Source organism: Macaca mulatta, chromosome 11 (assembly GCF_049350105.2).
Source record: "Macaca mulatta isolate MMU2019108-1 chromosome 11, T2T-MMU8v2.0, whole genome shotgun sequence".
Lineage (NCBI taxonomy): Eukaryota > Metazoa > Chordata > Mammalia > Primates > Cercopithecidae > Macaca > Macaca mulatta.
Window position 1 is genome coordinate 10,224,380 of NC_133416.1, and position 20,595 is coordinate 10,244,974.

Sequence of the window (20,595 nt, forward strand, 5' to 3'; positions counted from 1 at the left end):
TGGCAGTTTCATAGCACTGTGGTTCCTCTCCTTGGATCAACATGAGTGAGTGGACCAAAGCCTTCAGCTCTCAGCGTCTCCTCGGGGGAAAAAGTTGAACTAAACATCTGATAATCCGTATTTTCTGGAGATTGCCTGAGGAGCTAGCTCTGTTTATCTCAGAACACTCAGAGGACCCGGGATATTCTAGGTGCCTGTGATCTACTAAGAAAAAAAGAAAACCAGTTGGACTAGCATGAAGGTTGAAGAAGACTGCAAAAATCCCTTGCCAAATAATAACTAAAAGACAACAAAAAATGCCTTTACTGATATTATAAAAAATAGACTTTAAGTCAAAAATTGTCACAAGAAAAAAAGAAGGACATTACATAATGTTAAAGGAGTCAGTTCACCATTGGAGCATATAACAATTTTAAACATATATGCACCCAACATCAGAGTATCTAAATGTATAAAACAAACATTGAATGAACTTAAGGGAGAAATAGATAGCAATACAATAACAGCAGGAGATTTCAATGCTCACTTTTAATAATGGATAGAACAACCAAACATAAAGGCAGCAAAGACCCAGATGACCTGATCAACACTGCAAGTCAAGTCACCTACAGACATATGCAGAACATTCAATCCAACAGCAGCAGAGTATACATTCTTCTCAAGTGCACATGGATCATTCTCCAGGATAGATCATATGTTAGGTCATTAAAGAAGTCTTAAGAAAACTCAATCAACCTTTGCAAAATAAACTTTCTAAATTAACTGAGACCTGTCTCAAATGTTCAGGGTTCACAAAGGAAACAACCAGTGGAATGAAAAGATGATCTACAGAATGGGAGAAAATAATTGCAAATCATTTATCAGAAAAGGAGTCAATATCCAAAACATATAAAGAACTCCTATAACTCAATATTAAAAAACACAAGTAACCCAATTAAAAAATGTATCAAAGATTTGAATGGTCATTTCTCCATAAAAAACATACAAAGGGTCAATGGGTATATGAAATGATGCTCAATATCACTAATCATCAGGGAAATGCAAATTATAAGCAGCAAATATCATCTTTCACTTATAAGGATGGTTATTATCAAACAAACAAAAGACAAGTGTTGGGAAGTATATAGGGTAATTAGACCCCTTGAACACTTTGGTGGGAATGAATAATTGTACTGCTTCTGTGGAAAACAGGATGGTGATTTCTCAAAAAAATAAAAATAGAACTACTATACGATCCACCAATCCCCCTTCCAGGTAATTATGCAAAAGAATTGAAATAAGAATCTCAAAAAAATATTAGTATACTACTGTCCATTGTTATACTAGTCACAGTAGCCAACATGTACATACAAATACAATAGAATATTATCCAGCCTTAAAAATGAAATCCTGCAATATGTAACAATGTGGATGAAACTTGAGGACATTATGCTAAATGAGGTAAGCGAGTCACAGGATAAATACTATATGGTTCCACTTATGTGAAATATCTAAAGTGGTCAAGCTTATAAAATCAGAGAATAGAATGGTGGTTGCCAGCAATGGAGAGAGGAAAAAATGGGACGACGTTAATCAGAGGGCATAAAGCCTCAATTATGCAAGATGAATAAATTATAGAGATCTACTATACAACATTTTACCTATTGTTAATAATACTGTACTGTAGACTTGAAAATTTGTTAAGAGGGTAGATCTTGTGTTTACCTCAATAAAATAAAATTTAAAAAAATTAGCAAATAGATGCAAAGATATGTAAAAAAGATAACATGAACAACTGATGTTTATAGCTGAGAAATAAAAACTATCTGATTTCAATAGAGGCAGAATAAAACATTTAATAAAAGCATATGTCATATGTACTTCTTATAAAAATTATCATCAGACTAGGAATAGGAGGGAACTTTCTCAACCTAGTAAAGGTCATTTATGAAAATCCTACAGCTAAAATCAAGTGTAAAGATAAAAAAGTGAATATTCATCCTCTAAGATCAATAGCAAACCAAGGGTGTTTACTCACCACTTGTATTCAACTTTGTGTTGAATGTTCCAGCCACTGTGACGAGGTTATAAAAAGAATTAAAGGCACACAGTTTTCAAAAGAAACAGGTAAAACTGTCTTTATTCATCTATGCAGATAATACAATGAAATCTACAGAAATGCTGCTAGCATAAGTGAGTTTAGGCAGGTTGAACAAAGATACACTTAGAATCAACTGTGTAAATGAATATATATATATATACTTACAATTTTAAAAATAAAAAACTTGAAATTAGAAAATAAAATGTATAATAGCACTAAAAACAATAGACTACTTTGGGGAAATCTCATAAAAGCATATAAGGCCTGAGTATTAAAAACTACAAAACATTACTGAGTATAATTTAAGTATATTGAGACGATGGACTAGGTAAAGAAAATGTGGTACATATACACCATGAAATACTATGCAGACATGAAAAAGAACAAAATCATGTCTTTTGCAGCAACATGGATGGAACTAGAGTCCATTATCCTAAGCAAATCAACCGAAGAAAAGAAAACCAAAAACCACATGTTCTCCCTTATAAGTGGGAGCTAAACATGGAGTGCACAGGCACACAAAAAAAGGAAACAATAGACACTGAGGCCTACTTGAGGTGGAGAGTGGGAGAAGGATGAGGATTGAAAAACTGCCTGTCAGGTACTATGCCGATTACCAGGATGACAAAATTATCTGTACACCAAACCACTGCAACATGCAATGTACTCATATAAGAAGCCTACATATGTACCCCTGAACCTAAAACAAAAGCCAGAAGGAAAAAATTAAGCATATTGAAGTACAAGAAACATATTTTATTCAAGGATCAGAAGACTCTCAGAAATAAAAAGGAATTGGCTGGACATGGTGGCTCATGCCTGTAATCCCAGCACTTTGGGAAGCCAAGGCAGGTGGGTCGCTTGAGGTCAGGAGTTCAAGACAAGACTGGTCAACATGGTGAAACCCCGTCTCTACTAAAAATACAAAAATTAGCTGGGCGTTGTGGTGGGCATCTGTAATCCCAGCTACCAGGGAGGCTGAGGCACGAGAATCACTTGAACCTGGGTGGTGGAGGTTGCAGTGAGCTGAGATCGCACCACTGCCCTCTAACCTGGGTGACAGAACAAGAGTCAGTCTCAAAAAAAAAAAAAAAGAAAGAAAAGGGAATTAACTATTGATACATGTATCAACATAGATGAGTATAAAAACTGTTACGCTGAATGAAAAATCCTGACAACAGATGTACATATTATATGACTCTATATAAAACATAGAAAGGCAAGTCTATAGTAACAGAATACAGTACAATACTCATCTGTGAGGGAAGGAGCAGATTTTTTATATATAGGGAAAAGGATACTTTTGAGGGCAGTATGTGTTTCATATATTGCTGAGGTGATGGTTTCACGGATGCATAGATATGGAAATGCATCAAATGTCATACTTTAAGCATATAAACTTTATTGTATCTCAATTATACTGCAACAGCGCTGTTAAAAATAAATAATGGCTAAAAGCTTAAACAAGCACTACATAGAAAAGGATATAAAAATGAAAACTAAAAGATGAGAGGTGAGCATCATTATTCATTCAGAAAATGGAAATTAAATGTACAATTGTATGCAAATGCATAGTATCCAGAAGGTCCTTAGACTAAAATAATTCATAATACTATGTGTTGTCAAGAACATAGAGTAACACTCACATAAACTGCCAGTGAAATTATAAATAAACTTTATAAATAAATTTTTACAAGTTTTTAAAGCATGAACTAAAGGGCCTAAATACACGATAGCTTATGACTTAGAAATTAAACTCCTAGGCATACACTCAAAAGATATGAAGCCACATGTCCCACAAGAGATATATTAAAATGTTTATAGTGATTTTACTCATAATAGTGAAAAGTGGAAATGACTCAAATGTTGAACAATATTAGAATAAATAAGCAAATTGTGATACATTCTTATGAATTCTACATGACAATAAAAGTAAGGAGCTACTGCTGCACAAATATATGGATGTATCTCACAGACGTAATGCTTAGCAACAGAAGCCACCAAGATCATATTTGCTAAGCTTCCATTTATATGAAATTCAAGAACAGGCTAAACAAACCTATATTTTCAAAAATCAGAGTAGTGTTTTTCTTGGAACAGGGGAGACAGTATCAATTAGCAAACAGAAAGAGAGTCTTGGTGGTGGTAGATAGTCTCTATTGCAATCTGGTAGTAATTGTGTAAGTGTAGACATAGCTTAAAGATTTACATGTAAATTTAAGATAGATATTCTTTATTGTGTTTTTGCTCAATTAAAAATATATACAGAGGTAAACCGTAATCAATGAAGTATTTAGTGTAAATGAGAAAATTAGTGAAGAAAAATTTCATGATGGCAGTTTGTGGAGCAAGTCTAGTAAGGTGCCAGTCCAAGCAAGAGCAGGTGGGTAAGGCCTCTTGGAGGGTTAATTCCAATGAGAACAAAGTGACACTCATGGGTTATATAACATAACTGAGAACTAACACAACAAAAAACAAAAAACAAACAAACAAAAAATTTTAATCTGGCAGAAGAGTTGTTTTTTATTGTATAAGGGTTGTAATAATAGAACCTCAAAGAAGGAAATATAATCCTAGCTTACTATTGGGCTCTAAAATGTCCTCTATTTGACCGGACGCTATGACTCATGTAATCCCAGCACTTCAGGAGGCCGAGGCAGGTGGATCACTTGAGGCCAGGAGTTGGAGACCAGCCCGGCCAACGTGGCAAAACCCCATGCCTACTGAAAATACAAAAATTAGCCTGGCGTAATGGTGGGTGCCTGTAATCCCAGCAAGTGGGGAGGCTGAGGCATGAGAATCGCTTGAACCAGGGAGGCAGATGTTGCAGTGAGCCGAGATTGTACCACTGCACTCCAGCCTGGGTGACAGAGTGAGACTCCATCTCAATCAATAAATAAATGTTTTCTATACCTGAGGTCATGATGATGAAACACATTGTATTAGCTAACTACTATAAAGAACAAGTTATCCTCAAACCTGTGAGCTTAAAACAACAGAATATTTCACTTCACAGTTTCTGAGGTCAGGAATCAAGAGCAATTGTGCTAGCTGGTTCTAGCTCAGGATCCCTCACGAGGCTGCAGTTAAAATGTAGGTTGGATTGTATTTTCTAAGGCTTGACACTGGCTGAAGAGTTGAACCCAGGAGGCTCATGCACATGGCTGTCTACAGGATGGCTGCAGTTCCTTGCTCGCTGTTTATAGCAGGCCTCAGTTCTTTGCCACATGGAACACTTCAAAAAGTTGCTCATGACGAGGTAGCTGGCTTCCACCAAATCAAATGATATGAGAGAGGACAATGCGAAAGACATACTGTCTTTTATAATCTAGCCTCAAAAGTGACATGCTATAACTTCTGCCTTATTCTCTTGGTCACACTAATCAACCTGTATACAATGTAATTGATTATATCAAAAGTGTTAAGTTCCAAGAAACAGGGATCATTAGGACATATAGGAAGCTGTTTACAAGAGTCTAATCTTTGGCCCCAAATGATTTATGTCCCTCCCACATACAAAATCCACACCAACTGCTAAATCTCATCCCGTTACAATGTCAGCTCAAAGTCCAGAAATTTGTCACACCCAAATGTGAGTGAGACTCATCAGGTGAAGTTCCTTAAGTTTAATTTCTTGAGTATAAGTTTTCTCCATCTGAAAGCTCGTGAAATTAACAATACTAGAGACTTGCTTCCCTTATACGCTCAGCATCCAAAAGAACAAACTCTATAGACATCCTTGTTCAAAAGAGGGAGGGGCATGAGAATTACAAAGGAGTCACTGATGCATAATAATTTAAAATCTAGCATAGCAAACGTTGGGACTCATTTGATTAGGACTCAGTCCTGTTTCTGCTATAAAATGACTCTTCACAACTCTTGGATCCACCTTACAGGCTCTTAGTTCTGTCCTTTGAATCATTCTTACTTTTTAATAAAAGGAAGCACTTCATTGTCATTTTTCTACTGACATAGTCATCTCAAAAATGTTTTGGGGTTTTCTATGAACTCTATTTGTAAAAACCACACACATAAATCTCTTCAATCTTTCTCTCTACCTGGAGCTTCTGCTGAGATGCCTGAGGGACAATGCCCTAGGGCTTCCTAGAAGCCCTGTTATTTGACCTTTATAGATCCTTTGTCTGATTGAATTGAGGCACTACCTGTGTTCTTTCTATGACATTTTCAGGAAATTTTAGTCACACACACACCTTCTCTTTTAGAATCATGCTTTCCTCAGAGCACCCTAGATTGGACCTTTGCTCAGAATCTATTTCTCAATTTTAGCATTTTTGACATGCTAACACTTGAGAGTCCAGGAATCTCAAAACTATCAAGTTCTGACTTCTTTCGCTTAACAGCCCTTCCATTAGGTTATGTGTCTTCTATAGCATTGTAATATAAGTAGTAGGAAGAAATCAGACAGTATCTTCAACACTCTGACTAGAAATCACTTTAGAGCATTCTCTTAATTCATTAAGTACATTTTCTACCTTCCACAATACTACAGACAAAAGTGTTGCTAAACTTTCTGGTACTAAATAGAAAGATTTTTACTTTCTCCAGTTTCTAATGTTTTCTCTTCCCTACTATAAGCTTGTACTAGAAGGTTTCAGTCTTTCCTGTCCTTTTAGCCTCCATCCACTGCCTGTTTTCAAGCACTCCAAAATTTTAGTGTCTTTTTTTTTTCCTTATAACGGTAACTTCATTCTGGGTACCAAAATATGTATTGCTTATCTATTGCTATGTGACACATTAATACTTAGTGACAGTTTCCAGAGGCTTCTCCAGCCCTGCAGAACTGTGAGTCAATTAAACCTCTTTATTTTATAAATTTCCCAGTCTTGGGTATATCTTTATTAGCAGCATAAGAATGGACTAATACACTAATGTTGTGGGTGAGCAATGGCTATCTGGGCCCGTGGCATTGAGGTAAAAGAATTTACCAAGACAGTTGTAGGCAAAGAAAGGCAGATTTATTAAAGAAAAGTAGGAAAATAGGTTTCCAGGGAGGTAACAGGCAGCATCAGCAGAAGAAAAACTGACTACAAAGAAACAAAGGCTTGCTGAAGATTTTATGGAATAGTGTTTATGCTGTATGCTGCAGAGGGCTTTGTCCAGTACTGATAACGCCAAGGTTGCAGTGAGCTAACTTGCAGGTGTCTGGTGATAGGTTAGCACATGGCCCATATCCTGGACATGAAGAAAGGCAGACTCATAGCTTATCTGCTTTCTCTTTCTGCCTTCCCCTGCTCCCACCAGCCTAACTCCTTTTCCCTAATTCGAACTTCACAACTAATGGAGGAACCAATAATTAATGTATTGAGAAAAACAGAAAATAATTACTTGTCCTAGCATATGTGAATTAAGGAATCAAAAGGCAGTGTTTAAATTACATAAACTGGCCGGATATATTATGCCTGTAATTCCAGCACTTTGGGAGGCCAAGGTGGGCAGAACCCTTGAGCCCAACAGTTCGAGACCAGCCTGGGCAACAATGCGAAACCCCATCTGTACAAATGATACAAAAAATTAGCTGGGCATGATGGCTTGTACCTTAGTCCCAAGTACTCAGAAGGCTGAGGTGGGAGGATCACCTGAGCCTGGGAAGTTGAAGCTGCAGTGAACCATGACTCCATCACTACACTACAGCCTGGGCTGTAGTGGGAATGAAACCGTGTCTCAAAATAATAATAATAATAAATAAATTAAATAAATGGCATAAACTATGAAGTAGCAGTTGTAACATATTTTTAGGATTATGTGGGTACAGTAGGCATAACTCTAAAGTGGTTTCTAATTGTACACCAGTGGCCTAGTGTACACCTGCATAATCCCTTCCCCTTTAGTTTGAGTAGAATTTGGGATTATGATGGGATGTTACTCTGTGGTTAGAGTACACTAAATAACAAAGGTGAGGCAGTTTTTCAGATGCAATTAAGGTTCCAAATCCTTCTATCTTTTTTTTTTTTTTTTTTTTTTTGGAGAGGAGTCTTGCTCTGTCGACCAGGCTGGAGTGCAGTGGTACAATCTCGGCTCACTGCAACCTCCGCCTCCCAGGTTCAAGAGATCCTCTCACCTCAGCCTCCCAAATAGCTGGGATTACAGGCGCACACTACCATGCCCAGCTAATTTTTGTATTTTTAGTAGAGAGAGGGTTTCACCATGTTGGCCAAGCTGGTCTCAAACTCCTGACCTCAAGTGATCCACCCACCTTGGCCTCCCAAAGTGCTGGGATTACAGGCATAAACCACTGGACCCAGTCCAAATCCTTCCATCCTAAGTCAATCAAAATGAATTTTTTCATCACGAAAATGATGAAAATAGACCAGCTTTGATTCATAACAGAGAAAACCACTCTAAGTGTTAAAATCAATACAGAAGATAATGCCTAATGAGAGGAGGTCAGGGAGATAGGAGAGTTGGTGCAAAAAAAAAAAATTTATAATCGTTACATGCTTGCCTGTATTATTTTAAATTTTTTAATTAAAAATATATTATTTTGTAATCACATGGACAACAAATCCAAAACATTACAAATCTCCAGAAAGTGCAATGCATAAGCTCTCTTAGTTCAAATTAAACATTTGAAAGATATTACATTTCATCCTATATATTTTGTCAGTTAACTGAAGTGCATTTTTCCTAAATCAATCTTCATACAAGAATGTGAAGAGGGCCAGGGATGGTGGTTCACACCTGCAATCTTAGCACTTTGGGAATCCAAGGTGGCAGAATCCCTTGAGGCCAGGAGATCAAGACCAGCCTGGGCAACACAGTGAGACCTTGTCTTCAAAAAAATTAAAAATTAGCTGGGCATAGTGGTGTGGAGCCTGTAGTCCTGGCTACTTGGGAGGCTGAATCAGGTGGATCACTTGAGCCCAGGAGTTGAGGTTGCAATGAGCTATGATCTTGCCACTGCACTCCAGCCTGGGCAATGTGAGTTAAATTTTATTTTGTAAATTTTATTTGACATGAATTAAATTTTATTGAAATTTGTGCTGAGAATTTGCAAGAATGTAAATAAAATTACATAAACGTGCAATAAAACGACATCGAATTTAACATTAAATAGATACATTAAATCAAAATACTCATAAAATTCTTCATATTAATTTTATAATTTCAAATGTAGATACACAAATTTCATCAATTTTAAAACACATTGTTTCACATCTATGACAATTGTGTAAGACACTGTTTGAAAACATTTTATAGACTCCAGAAGTAGACAATTAGTAACAATATAACAGGTAACTGTGTCATTATTAGTAATGTTGGGTCTTTACTCTCCACCTTCTCTGCCCCAAGAAACGTTTAAATGAGCTGTTGCTTACAGATATAACGATTTTTAGTTTCACAGGATTCGTCTAAAGCATTTCCCTTTGAATTATATGCTATGCAGTTCTTTGGTTTAAAAGTTTCAAACGATGGAAATCTGTAATGAAGAAGAAAATGTTAATATGCACAAAAAGAAGTGAGAATGTTCAGATAATTTTTCAATTAAATGATATAACTTTTAAAAGCATTTGAGTGAGATATTAACATATTGAGTCCTTTTTTTCTTTCAGTAACCACAATTTTCATGATTCTCTAGTGTAATGCTACAAAACACCCAGTTATTTTCTTACTAATCAATAGCATTGAGGCCAGGAGCTTTTCCTTGCTGTTTTTCTGTTGTCATTAATGGTTTAAATATGTGATATGCTTTTCTTCTATTTTATTTAAGATGTATTATCTGATCTAGTCTAGGAAAACAAGCAAGAGCATAAACTTTGTCCCTGTGTCATGCTGCAAATCTCATGTTTATAAATGAAAATGAGATTCAAAAAGTACACACATGCAGAAAATGAGCCTACAGCATATAAAACATAAGACAATGCTGAGAATATTGGGATCTACCAGAATAGATAAAATAATAAATATACTATTTTTTCTGGACTGCCTCTGTGTATATGAGAATCTGTACATGCACATATAATTCCAAGTGCTTGTACTAAGGCAAAAACAACGTATATGTTAAAAGTTCTTTTATGGCCACAAATACACTAACTTCATGTCACTTGAGCGTTAACTTGGATGTTCTAGGCAGATCTAAAATTGTCATTTTGTTGTACCTTTTCCTTTTTCTGTATTCTCATGCCCTAGACCAGGTCATTTCAGCTACAGTGCTCCTGGATGTTACCTTTACTAATCACATCTAAGGACACATTCGTAAAGAGCAAAAAAGGCCATGATTGTCAGAAACTTACAGATACTGGGAGAGTGCGGAGCCATTCTCCCACAACCAGGCGGTGTGTTCCTCACTATAAGAGAGTCCAATCCAGTAAAAATGTTGACTGGAGCTCATAAAATCCTGCTTCAAGTAAAAGACAATCACATTAATCTATTTTTAATCTACTCTTGGAATAACATATTTTGAGGGAAAGTCAGTGTTTACAATAAGATTCAGCCTGTCCATTACACAAACGGAAATTATTTTTAACTTCCTCTTTAAAAGGTATAGTCACATAACTCAAAGTTCTCATTTATCAGGCCCATTCATATATGGAGAAAAAATACTACAAAATCTCACTTCTTGAAGAATTAGAAACCTTATAAAGGGAGATACAGTCTTTATGGAACACTTTCTTCATGGGGGATCAATGATTAAATTTGATTCCAAAATAATGGTATTGTGCAGGATGAATCCCATGGGTATAATCTGCTCAACATATAATCAGCAAAGGTGCCGTGTACAGCAGGAGAATTTTTTCACTTTTTCTTAAGAATTGGGTAATTAGGGGCCGGGCACGGTGGCGCATGCCTGTAATCCCAGCACTTTAGGAGGCCAAGGCCGGAGGATCACGAGGTCAGGAAATCGAGACCATCTTGGCGTTATAGTGAAAACCCGTCTCTACTAAAAATACAAAAAAACACTAGTCGGGCGAGGTGGCGGCACCTGTAGTCCCAGCTACTCCGGAGGCTGAGGCAGGAGAATGGCGTGAACCTGGGAGGCGGAGCTTCCAGTGAGCCAAGATGGCGCCACCGCGCTCCAGCCTGGGTGACAGAGCAAGACTCCTTCTAAAAAAAAAAAAAAAAAAAAAGAATTGGGTAATTAGGGCCAGGCGCAGGCTTGGTGGCTCATGCCTGTAATCCTAGCACTTTGGGAGGCCCAGGCGGGTGGATCACCCGAGGCCGGGAGTTCAAGACCAGCCTGGCTAACATGGCAAAACCCTGTCTCTACTAAAAATACAAAAAGTGCTACGTCTGGTGGCGAGTGCCTGAAATCCCAGCTACTCAGGAGGCTGAGGCAGAAGAATCACTTGAACCCAGGAGGCAGAGGTTGCAGTGAGCCGAGATCGCACCAGTGCACTCCAGCCTGGGCAACAGAGTAAAACTCTGTCTAAAAAAAAAAGAATTGGGTACTTTTTCTACCATATTTTCCATGCTAGTTTATATCCTAGAAAGATGACAAAAACTATAAAATTATCAAAGAAATTATAAATTCAATTAAAAGAGCTAAAAAATTACAGTCATGTAGTTGGTTCTTCAAATAAAATGGGTAAATGTAATGACCTATTATCTTCTTTGAATTCTTCCTGAAAAGTTTCTTTCACTTTATTTGGCACCTAGCTTGATTTGTATTCTCATGATATAAATCACTGAGGAATTTAATGTAGATTTTACAATGACTACTTTAAGGTACACAGAACAGATAACTCAATTCCAATGTAACCGTCCACTTACTATGTGATTAATGACTTAAAGTATTTAACTTGTTCAGATAGTATATTTTTTCTAGATCAAAGAAAATGTAGAAAATCAGACTTAGCACATGCCAGCTCATCTCTGTTTTGAAGCTGAAGCAGACTGGATTTCTGAGAGGCGCAGAAATGCCTACTTTCGTTCCACGTTTTCTCTTCACTGGAAATGAAGTAACAGTTGCATCGGTACCCAACCCATTTTTCGTGGCAAGAACAGCAGTCAGAGTCTGACAGAAAAGATAAAGCATGACTAATGACACTGGAGACTAGACATTTCTTTCAATGCTATTTAATTATTCAAAAATTATTTGCTGTGTATTCTTTTAACATTCTTTCAGAATCTACTGTATATACCACACTTCAGGGGCTACTAATGTGAACTAATTAGACATGAACATGATGCTTTTTCCTCATGGAGGTTATATTCTAAAGATAGAATCACAATTATATAATTTTCAATAATTTATTAACGATATTTAGTGATGATTTGGATAAGTGCAAAAAAATTAAGTATGTTAGGCCGGGAGCGGTGGCTCAAGCCTGTAATCCCAGCACTTTGGGAGGCTGAGACGGGCGGATCACGAGGTCAGGAGATCGAGACCATCCTGGCTAACCCAGTGAAACCCCGTCTCTACTAAAAAATACAAAAAACTAGCCGGGTGAGGTGGCGGGCGCCTGTAGTCCCAGCTACTCGGGAGGCTGAGGCAGGAGAATGGCGTAAACCCGGGAGGCGGAGCTTGCAGTGAGCTGAGATCCGGCCACTGCACTCCAGCCCGGGCGACAGAGCAAGACTCCGTCTCAAAAAAAAAAAAAAATTAAGTATGTTAAAACAGCATGTAGCAGAGTCTAAGATGAGGGCCAGTTACAAGAACCTCTTTTTGAGGAAGTGACCCAAAACTAAGTACTGTAGCATAAATAGGAGTTAATTAGATGAAAAAGATTTAAAGGAGGAAAACATTTTAGCATACTTTCTGAGTCAGAAAAGAATACGGTACATTTGGAGAATTTTGACATGTTTGGATATGTTATTTTTGAAAAGGGAATCTAAATAAACCAATTATCTTGAGGCTTAATTATACATTTTATCAATAATAGTGTCTTCAACATTTGTTATCCACAGTAATAAAAAGCATGACACATCATAGGCACTCAAATCTTTGCCATATATGTGGTGCTGAAGATGTTGCACTATATTTTTATATTTTTTAATTGTTTTTGAGACAGAGTCTTGCTCTATTGCCCAAGCTGGAGTGCAGTGGCACCATCTCAGCTCACTGCAACCTCCACCTCCCAGGTTCAAGTGATTCTTGTGCCTCAGCCTCCTGAGTAACTGATACTACAGGTGCGTGCCTCCATGTCTGGCTAATTTTTGTATTTTTAGTACAGACGGGGTTGGCCCGTCTCAAACTTCTGACCTCAAGTAATATGCCTATCTCAGCCTCCCAAACTGCTGGGATTACAGGCGTGAGCCACTGTGCCTGGCCAAGATGTTGCACTGTAAATGAAGCACTATATAATCACAGATGATGGTGAGACAACTTGGGGCGCATTCTGAAAAAAATATATTCAGAAAATCGGGGCCGGGTGCAGTGGCTCTGCCGGGTACGGTGGCTCATGCCTATAATCCCAACACTTTGGAAGCCCAGGCAGGTGGATGACCTGAGGTCAGGAGTTCGAGACCAACCTGCCAACATGGCGAAACCCCGACTCTACTAATAACACAAAAATTAGCGGGGCATGGTGGCGGGCACATGTAGTCCCAGCTACTTGGGAGGCTGAGGCAGGAAGGTGGGAGAATCGCTTGAACCTGGGAGGTGGATGTGGCAGTGAGCCAAGTTCGCGCCACTACACTCCAGCCTGGACGACAAGAGCAAAATCCGTCTCCAAAAACAAAAATTGGACTTTGAGCTGGCTTTCACTGGATAAGTAAGGTTTAGAAATCTGTGCACTGTATTCTGGATTATAGAAGGAGCAAAAGGAAAAGTAATGAGATGAAAAAGTATAGGTTATAAGCAAATTCAGGCAGGTAATAAGGATTAACTGTAACATTTCCTGTGGTTTATTTTTTGTTTCTTATTTATGAGCACTCATATAGGAAACATATCTTTCATTTCAGGCTACTATTTTCCTGATTAGTTAAATGTACAAATGATACACATTTAATGTAATTTAATCATTTTTACATTAGATTGAGTAATGTAAAATGAGACTATCCTACACTGGTAGGCAAATTTCTATTACTACGTATAATATTCCATCATGACTTTCTGTGTGAAAAACAAGAAACTGCTTGTGTAATCCCTTATCAATGCTAAGTTTTCCAAAAAAATGTGACCTACCTTTCTGGAGTTCTATGTTGGGTCCTGGAGTATATGCTGGCTCAACACTCAGTTTAGTAAAAGCTATAAGACATGTTTAAAAATTTGTTTAATTAGGTATAGGTTTACGAAATAATAAAATATTACACATTAGTAAGATGAAGCCTTTATTATTAAATGATGTCATCACAGTTTTGATTTTTATGGAGACTTGCTTAGAAAAACTTACAATTTTTCAACAGAATTCCCAACGTAGCCATCAACGAAAGGCATATTATCCCTAAGGTCCCAGAAATTAACCTCCACAGAGTGGTCTTAAACACTGTAGAGAAAGACAGACAGACAGAGTAATGACTTAAAGAGCAAACACAGGAGCTGAGTTCTTAAAAGTAGAAACTAGTGAGGGAGAATCCACAACATTCTTTCATTTGATAATGGAGTCATCTTGCCAATAAAACACTGAAGACTTTCCAATCAGGACTTCACCCAATACCAACATTTTTATGTGATGTATCTTATTCTTCAGGAAGATTATTCAAACATTTTCTTCTCTACCAGCTCTGTCGCAGTAAAGTGAATTTACCATTTATGTTTTAAATTGGCAGAGATGCTTAAAGATCTGGAGGAAGAAGATATTAACGGGCACCATGTTGTGTTTTATGGACTTACCTAACAGACGTTTATTTTTATTCTCTCAACAAAATCACAAGATAGATAGTATGATTCTCACTACATAGATGAGAAAACATAAAGTCCAATAATGATGTTATTTTCTCAAGGTATCAAAGCGAGTAAGTATCCAAGTCAGAAATCAAATGAAAGTGTGTCTAGCTCAAGAATCTTTCATTTAACATAATCTACCATTGTCACAATAATACTACTGAGAGTATGTCCTCTCCTCATCTCAATGCAGGTTTTGCTCTGATAAATGTCTAGCTGCTCATGGGTTCGTAGAGATATTATAGGGAAAAGAAGACATAGGAACGTTCTGGACTTGGTGTGATAACTGATAACGACAAATATATGGGTAACACCTTGGAGGCCTGGCTTCATTTCACAGTACATTGAACATACATGAATAATCTTTTTTCCCCAAGAACATTACGTTTGTTCATACCCAAAATTACTTGCTTCTAGGCTTTTCACCTAAAACAGTTCCACATTAGGAGATTCTAACATGAACACACTCTCAAAGAGTGATGTTGTCATTAACAACAGTACAATGTGTCAAACTGTTCATTTGTGTAATTTTTGGATGTCATGACATAAATAGTAAATTTAAAACTTTTCAGCATTGTGTCATTAATATTTGGCATTTTCTATTGCTATGCTAGAATACTGTTGCTCACAGTTTAACTAGGCTAAAGTTCAGTTCTCATTCAGAATTTAAAGGTAGCCCTGTCAGAAGCCACTCTTTAAACCTGTGAGAAAAGCTTCATGAAATCATGTCTAAGTTACACAATGAAGAATCAGGAAAATAAAATGAATGTGGAAAGTGCTAATGCATGAAAATCCTAAAAAACATCCACTGTTAATCATGTCCTTCTCTCTTAAAGCATTACCCCAAAATTAGCCAATCCAAGAAATAGCTCTTCTGGTTATTTTTAATTTAGTGACTGAAATCATACGTACCTGCCATGAGAAATTATGTTCCAAGAGCGAAGCAGAGAAGGCACGATGTGCACTTTTTCAGATAGAACAGCGTTGAATTGTTGGAGCTGAGCTGGAGATTAAAGAATCTGAAATTGAGTATGAAGAAATTTAGCCAAAAAAGAGAATGAAAAATTGTGCATTTAAATGATGTTCTTGAATCATCTATTGGTGAGACACGCATTATAGTGTGAATAAGAAGCAGTAGAATCACAAGCCTCTAAAGTGTTCCAGGAACCACAACACAGGAAATTCTCACAGTACTTCTGTAATATTAACACTTCGGCAAGGACTAAAGAAGGTGAGAGGAGGTGAGAGGGAGTTTTGTTGCTGTTTTCTTTTTTATTGTTTGAAAATCAAATTCATTTTCAAGAGTTATCTGGAACATGAAGGAAATGATGGTCAAACCAAAGGTAAATTTACTTAGTATAACAATATTAGTCACGGAATTTTCCTTTTTTAATAATAATAAACATTTATTACTTACCTTGTGCTTTACACAATTTAAAGCGCTTGGCATATGTTAGCTCATTTATTTCTGTAAATGCCTTGATAGTAAAGATATATAAATACTCTCCATCTGTCAATGAGAAAACTAAGGCATACAGAGCGAAGTAATTTGCCCAAGGTCACATAAATTGGGATGTCCATGTCTCTGTTCTTCTGATCTCTACCTAATTATCCTGGCCATGACAGGCAAAGTTCAAAAAAGTAAAACTGGATGCCTTTCCCACTTGAATGCCTCATTCACGTTAGCCTTAAAAGCTTTTTTCAACACGTCAGTTTTCATTTTCTTAAAGTTCTTTAAGCATGACTTCAGCTTCTTTATTTTCCTTATTTTTACTAATACATTATTATATTGTTTAGTGTGTTATCTACTTCAGATACTATACTGATACTTCAATATACACTTGTTTGTCTACAGAAGAGTAACCTTGTTAATGGGAATATCAAATGTGGAGCAGGTCAAATTTTCAATGTGGAAGGGATTGGCTATAATAAGAATCTCGAAAGGAGAGATTTCTATCCATGATGTAGTATGTGGAAATACAATCAACCATGCATCCCCATACAAAAGCAGACACTCAAATAAATGTTTTGTGTATTGTATTTTGTATACTGTTTATGTTCAAGCATTATAACATTACTATAGATAAACCTTTTTGTAAAAGATGGGCTTTCAACCAACAACAGAAAAAAATGAAAAGAAAAGACTACTTTGATTTCTCAGTTTTTATGAAGTCTAAACTTTCCATCTTTTCAGTTTGCATTGTGTGCATAGAGCTGCTTTCATTGCACCACCAAATTTGTTGAGCTATGAATCCTCACTGAGGAATATAAGCGTAAAATCTACTTCATCCAGATGATATGCAAATCTTAATTGAAGTGATTTATTTAAAAATCCTTTGCTTACTTGAAATCTATTCATTTTTAGTTTTAGTGTTAGAAAAAGCTGATCTAGAATAAACCTATCTGATATTGATTATTTTCCCCCCATGTAAAATTGCCTTAAAATATTGGAGATTAGGGGCTTGCTTTTAGTTTTTCTCTTGAGACAGTATAAATTTATGACAGAATGTGCAATAGGGATTATTACTACATTTTCAGTACTAAGAGAAACACCTTTATTTGGAAGTTATTCTAAGTTTTTAGAACCATGTTTGGTGAGAATACATCCATCAATCATTGTCCTTTTTTTTTCATCTTAGTTCACTGACTTAGAAATAAAAATCCAACAAATACAAGTTTACTTCAAGAACTCCAGGCTTAAATATTTAAGATACCTAAACACACACATACACACACACACACACACACACACGCACACTGTAAAAAAAAAATGTGTGTGTATATATATATATATATATATATATATATACCTCCTTCCTTTAACTCTTTCTGAGCTGCCGACTCTGATTGTTCTTTTTTCTTCTTCTTCTTCTTCTTCTTTTTTTTTTTTTTTTTTTGAGACGGAGTCTGGCTCTGTCTTCCAGGCTGGAGTGCAGTGGCACGAATCTCTGCTCACTGTAAGCTCCACCTCCCAGCTTCACGCCATTCTCCTGCCTCAGCCTCCCCAGTAGCTGGGGCTACAGGCGCCTGGCTGTAATTTTTTGTATTTTATATATATATATGTATGTGTGTGTGTGTATATATATATATATATATATATTTTTTTTTTTTTTAGTAGAAACGGGGTTTCCCCGTGTTAGCCAGGAAGGTCTTGATCTCCTGACCTCGTGATCCTCCTGCCTCGGCCTCCCAAAGTGCTGAGATTACAGGCGTGAGCCACTGCGCCCGGTCTCTGTTCTTTTTATTTGTTTTTGTACGTAGGCAGGTGAATGGTTTCCATGTACTGTATCTCTCCCACTCATCTCCACTTTTTCCTGAGGCTTGAGGTTATCATTGCCTCGCCTTTGTCCCTTGGAATATTTGGGGAACTATGGCCAACTAGTTATCGGTATAGCTGTATCTACGGGCTCTTTTTTCTTCAATAACTGCTGAAAGCCTTGCTGCTCTCAGACTTGCTAATCCGGACGTGCTGAATAATCATCACCAGAATGGGCCTCAACAAATGAATCTTGTGATTTGCTATATAGTCTAGCAGTCTCAGCCCTAAAGTCAGGTAATTCTGAACACTGTGTTTTGCCCCATTTCCCAGAATTACTCTATAGTGTTATGCTCTAGTCACCACCTCTAGAAGCTGGATTAAGAAAATAACCTTTATTGTGTTCCACCTGCCCTTTCCTATTGCACTTCCTTTCCTACCTTTATTCGATACACAATTCCAAATAAAGTTTCCACTCAAAGTATTCTCTGGGTGTGCTGCCAAGAGAACCCAGACTAAATTCCGCTGACATATCCAGCTTCACTTATATAAATTTGCTTTAGAAAAGTTAGGTATCCTGCCAAAAGAACATCTCTTTTTGCAGGATCTCCCATTCCCTAGTATCCGCTGCAGGAAGGCGCCCTCTTCCTCCCCTGCAGTTTACTAGTGCCCTTGTTCAGAGCAAGTGATGACTTCAATAGCTAAGTCAACTTTTAAACCTTAGTCAAAAGCCGGGGAAAAGAAGCTAATGTTCATTTAACATATAAACAGTGACGTCTTTTCCCCACCTAAAAATTTATAACTAAAATGCAGAACGCAATAATAGTATACATTCTAGTATCCCCAAGGGAAATATTTATATTGATCTCACTGCTTTTAGAAAATGCATTCTTTGAGCGGAAAGAAAATTGCTCACATCAGGCTGCAAATCATTCTTTTAACAGGGAGAGAGGGCTCCCTGAGAAAAAACAAAAGACGTTACTGACCTGGTAAAATCCCATTGTAAACATGCTAATAACAAACCTACTAGCTATAGTGGTTTTTTATATATAGTGGGTTTTGCTTGCAAAATCCTTATCAATGGAATGATTTTAGCAGGATGTATTAGATTGTCTAAAATTGTTAGTGGTAAAATCAAATAAAAACATAAAATGAAGGCCGGGCGTGGTGGCTCACACCTGTAATCCCAGCACTTTGGGAGACGGAGGCAGGTGGATCACCTGAGGTCAGGAGTTCGAGGCCAGCCTGGCCAACATGGAGAAACCCTGTCTCTACTAAAAATACAAAATTAGCCGAGCATGGTGGCACATACCTGTAACCCCTGCTACTTGGGAGGCTGAGGCATGAGAGTCTCTTGAACTCGATGAGCTGAGATCACACCACTGCACTCCAGCCAGGGTGACAAGAACAAAACACACTGTTTAAAAAAAAAAAAAAAAAAAAAACATAAAACTAGAAATTGTGGGTTTATGGAGGCTGGCTTCCTGGAAAAATGTCACATAAACCATGGGTAACCATAACCATGTAACCATCTGAACCATCTGAGTATAAAATGGAGACGTGACATGACCAAAACATCTCCTTTTGTGTAAATGGTACAGCCACAAACACCTTTAAGAGACCTCATATGTTTATCTGTTTGTCTGGGCCACAGTGTGTCCTAAGGGGAAAGTAAGAATGAGTAGGTGCTTTTGCAGGCCTGGGTTTTCCACTGTTTTGTCTGCATCTCACAATTATAACTAAAATTATGAGTAAAGCATGATAGTGGGTGAAATCTCCGAGGATGCTTGTGATACTGATATGACAATCCACTCCTTTGTGTTACCTTCTTGAAGAACTGGTTAAGTTTTGTCCACATAGATAATGAGAAATATACATACAATTATATGTATAGAAGCAAACACTCCTTGCCTTTCATCTTATAGCCCAAGTTATCATTGTCCCTCTCATATATCTAGGAACCTTTGTTGTACTTGAACAGACTTTTGCATCTGTAGGCCTTGGGCCTTCTTTTCCCACTAGATCTGCTCAAAGCTTCGCCACCCTCATACCAGTGGATCCCAGGACTCAATATATAAATATCCCACATTATTCTGCTTATCTTGTATGCAGGGGCTATTTGGGGATGCATGTCAGAAAAAGAAATGTGGTGTTGGGGCTCAGGACACATCACCCCAAAATTTGATAGCAGGAGACTAGAATATGTCCCCTCAAAATATTTTTCTTTGTTGGCATGTTTCAAACTGATTATTTTGAGAAACTGCAGACACAAGAGTAGCTTATGTGAAAAGCTGCCCTTTTGTAAAGGAAAATTACATCTGTAAAGGAAATCTATATTAGTAAAATTATCCATATCACGAAAAGAGCTGCTCCTAAACAATTTTTCCCCTGAAGGACTCTTATTTACATAGCAAGAAAATCTTTATTCAACATGTATTTCCTCACCTTCACCCTCCCACAACGTGTCCCTATTCC

The 20,595-nt window shown here is 37.3% G+C and overlaps 1 protein-coding gene across 5 annotated transcripts; it reads right to left on the bottom strand.

Moving 5' to 3' along the window:
- Positions 1 to 9,029: 9,029 nt before the first annotated feature.
- KLRD1 (killer cell lectin like receptor D1) lies at positions 9,030 to 19,539 on the bottom strand. 5 transcript variants are annotated; one of them, XM_077952277.1, is made up of 7 exons: positions 19,433 to 19,539; positions 15,777 to 15,883; positions 14,374 to 14,466; positions 14,166 to 14,228; positions 11,902 to 12,053; positions 10,333 to 10,439; positions 9,030 to 9,518 (listed from the first exon to the last, which is right to left on the bottom strand). In XM_077952277.1, exons 2-7 carry the CDS (start codon positions 15,781 to 15,783, stop codon positions 9,398 to 9,400), a joined length of 543 nt encoding a protein of 180 aa, XP_077808403.1. In that variant the 5' UTR covers positions 15,784 to 15,883; positions 19,433 to 19,539; the 3' UTR covers positions 9,030 to 9,397.
- Between the last annotated feature and the right edge of the window lie 1,056 nt (positions 19,540 to 20,595).

What these genes read in the sequence shown, in the direction of transcription:
- KLRD1 (XM_077952277.1), bottom strand. An exon ending in CAACATAGAACTCCAGAAAG is followed by an intron (nt 12,054 to 14,165) that starts GTAGGTCACATT and finishes CTTTTCTGTCAG; the next exon opens with ACTCTGACTGCTGTTCTTGC. An exon ending in TTCAAAACAGAGATGAGCTG is followed by an intron (nt 10,440 to 11,901) that starts GCATGTGCTAAG and finishes TTTTACTTGAAG; the next exon opens with CAGGATTTTATGAGCTCCAG.